The 2,242-nt window shown below is 53.4% G+C and overlaps 1 protein-coding gene across 1 annotated transcript in view; it reads left to right on the forward strand.

Annotated features, from left to right (window-relative positions):
• The window catches only part of LOC107094251 (prolyl endopeptidase-like), a 13,806-nt gene that overhangs the window by 10,257 nt on the left and 1,307 nt on the right, over nucleotides 1-2,242 (forward strand). The window contains exons 8-12 of the mRNA XM_015389769.1: nucleotides 8-135; nucleotides 1,386-1,522; nucleotides 1,646-1,740; nucleotides 1,808-1,939; nucleotides 2,019-2,175. Of these exons, the coding sequence (XP_015245255.1) occupies nucleotides 8-135; nucleotides 1,386-1,522; nucleotides 1,646-1,740; nucleotides 1,808-1,939; nucleotides 2,019-2,175 (649 nt within the window). The remainder of the gene's footprint in view (nucleotides 1-7; nucleotides 136-1,385; nucleotides 1,523-1,645; nucleotides 1,741-1,807; nucleotides 1,940-2,018; nucleotides 2,176-2,242) is intronic.

The following is a 2,242-nucleotide window of genomic DNA, read 5'->3' on the forward strand; positions in this document are numbered from 1 at the left end:
GAACGCAGTATCATCAGCTTCTGTGTTCTAGGAATCATCTACCACTGCGACCTGAGCACCTCCAACCCGGAGCCCCGGGTCTTCAGGGAGGGGGAGGTCAAAGGTATCGACCAGGAGGACTTCCGGACCAGCCAGGTGAGTCCTCTCAGGGTCCCGCTCTTTAGGTTCTCGCTCTTTAGGTTCTCGTTCTGAGGGTTCCAGCTCTAAGGGTTCCCGCTCTAAAGGGTCATGCTCTAAGGGTTCCCGCTCTGAAGGTTCCAGCTCTGAGGGTTCCAGCTCTAAGGGTTCCCACTCTGAAAGTTCCAGCTCTAAGGGTTCCCGCTCTGAGGGTTCCCGTTCTGAGGGTTCCAGCTCTAAGGGTTCCAGCTCTGAGGGTTCTCGCTCTAAGTGTTCCCGCTCTGAGGGTTCCAGCTCTAAGGGTTCCCACTCTGAGGGTTCCCGCTCTGAGGGTTCCTGTGAAGAGGACTTTGTTCTGTGAAGAGACTGTGAAACCTGCCTTTATCTGACAGCAGGAATTTTACCAAGATAATAAATAAATATAGAACATTTTGCATTAGAGATAAAAACGTCCGTCCGTCCGTCCGCTCGATGATCCAGAACTTAGTTTAGTTTCATCTGGTTTAATTCTGTAAAATTACACGTTAAGGAACCTTAGACTATCAGATTATTACTCCTTAGTTGCAGCACTAGTCGGGTCAGAACCAGCTGAGGAGAACTCTGGAATCTGCTCTGCAGCTGAAGGTCCGATCTGTTGGAACCATCCAGATGGTTCTGCTGGCTTTGGGCCATGAAACGTCTCCTAAACTGAAGGTTCTTCTCTGAAGACCAGGATCTTCTGCTGTGGGTGGGTCAGAACCAGGAGGCCTCAGGTCCGGTTTCCTCTGCAGAACTTTAGATGTTCCTTCTTCTCCCCCGGCCTGGAGGACCGGCTGGACTTCAGCACCGGACGACCCAAAGGCCTGTTTGGTTCTGAGCCTCAGAAAGTCCAGTTCCTCCAGAGGTTTGATGTTCTGTTGGGTGATCAGTGAGGGAACGGCGCCACCTGGAGGAGAAAAATACAGACTCCACAGAACTGGAATGACGAAGTCTGTGAGGAAGGTTCTGGACGGACGGCCCGGTTCGGTTTGTTCCGACGGGTTCATGTCTTCATCATTAGATATAAAGATGGAACTGTTCTGTTCAGGTTCTAATAAAAACTGGACCAGACGTTTAGGCCGGACTAAAGGTTCTCCTCCTTCGGGTTCTGTTGGAGTTTTGAGCAGAACCAGATGTATTCTGGGCCTCAGAACTTTCCTCTGGTTCTGTCTCTTTCTGCTCCAATCGGAGCCATTAGAGTTGTTCTACTAGTCTGATCTCGTCCTGTCCGGTTCTGGTCCGGTTCTCAGGTTTTCTATCCCAGTAAAGACGGAACCAGGGTTCCCATGTTCCTGGTTCACTCCAAGGACCTGAAGCGGGACGGAACCAACCCGGTCTTCCTGTACGGATACGGAGGCTTTGAGGCGTCCATCCAGCCTTACTACAAGTGAGTGACTGCAGCCGGTTCTGATCCGGTTCTGTTTGTAGAACGCTGGTTCCCATTGGATCCGGATCAGCTGCTGGTTTGGTTCCAACAGAACCAGGTTCTGAGTTCTGTTTCCTGACGCAGTGTGGCCTACCTGCTGTTTGTGCGACACCTGGGGGGGGTCCTGGCCGTGGCCAACATCCGAGGGGGGGGAGAGTACGGCCTCACCTGGCATAAAGGTACCGGTGCCGTCACAGAACCGGGTCGACCATGGTGACCCGCTCTGATCATCTTCCCTGTCTGCAGCCGGAACGTTAGGGAAGAAGCAGAACTGCTTCGATGACTTCCAGAGCGCCGCCGAGTTCCTGATCCAGGAGCAGTACACCGCCGCCAGCCGCATCGCCATCAACGGCGGTTCTAACGGAGGCCTGTTGGTCGGTGAGTCCGGGGTTCTACAGGAGGTTCTGGAGAATGACCCGTCTGTGTTTGGATTAAATGATGGCGGTTCTGTTCCCAGCGGCCTGCATGATCCAGCGCCCGGAGCTGTTCGGCTGCGTGGTTGCCGAGGTGGGAGTCATGGACATGTTGAAGTTCCACAAGTTCACCATCGGCCACGCCTGGACCACGGACTACGGCTGCTCTGACGACCCCCAACAGTTCCAGTGGCTGATCAAGTACAGAAACCACTCTGCAGCAACCGGGTCTTCAGAACCGGCTCTATCAGAACCGCTTTTCAATTCA

Source organism: Cyprinodon variegatus, unplaced genomic scaffold (assembly GCF_000732505.1).
Source record: "Cyprinodon variegatus isolate N-32 unplaced genomic scaffold, C_variegatus-1.0 Scaffold472, whole genome shotgun sequence".
NCBI classification, from domain to species: Eukaryota; Metazoa; Chordata; class Actinopteri; order Cyprinodontiformes; family Cyprinodontidae; genus Cyprinodon; species Cyprinodon variegatus.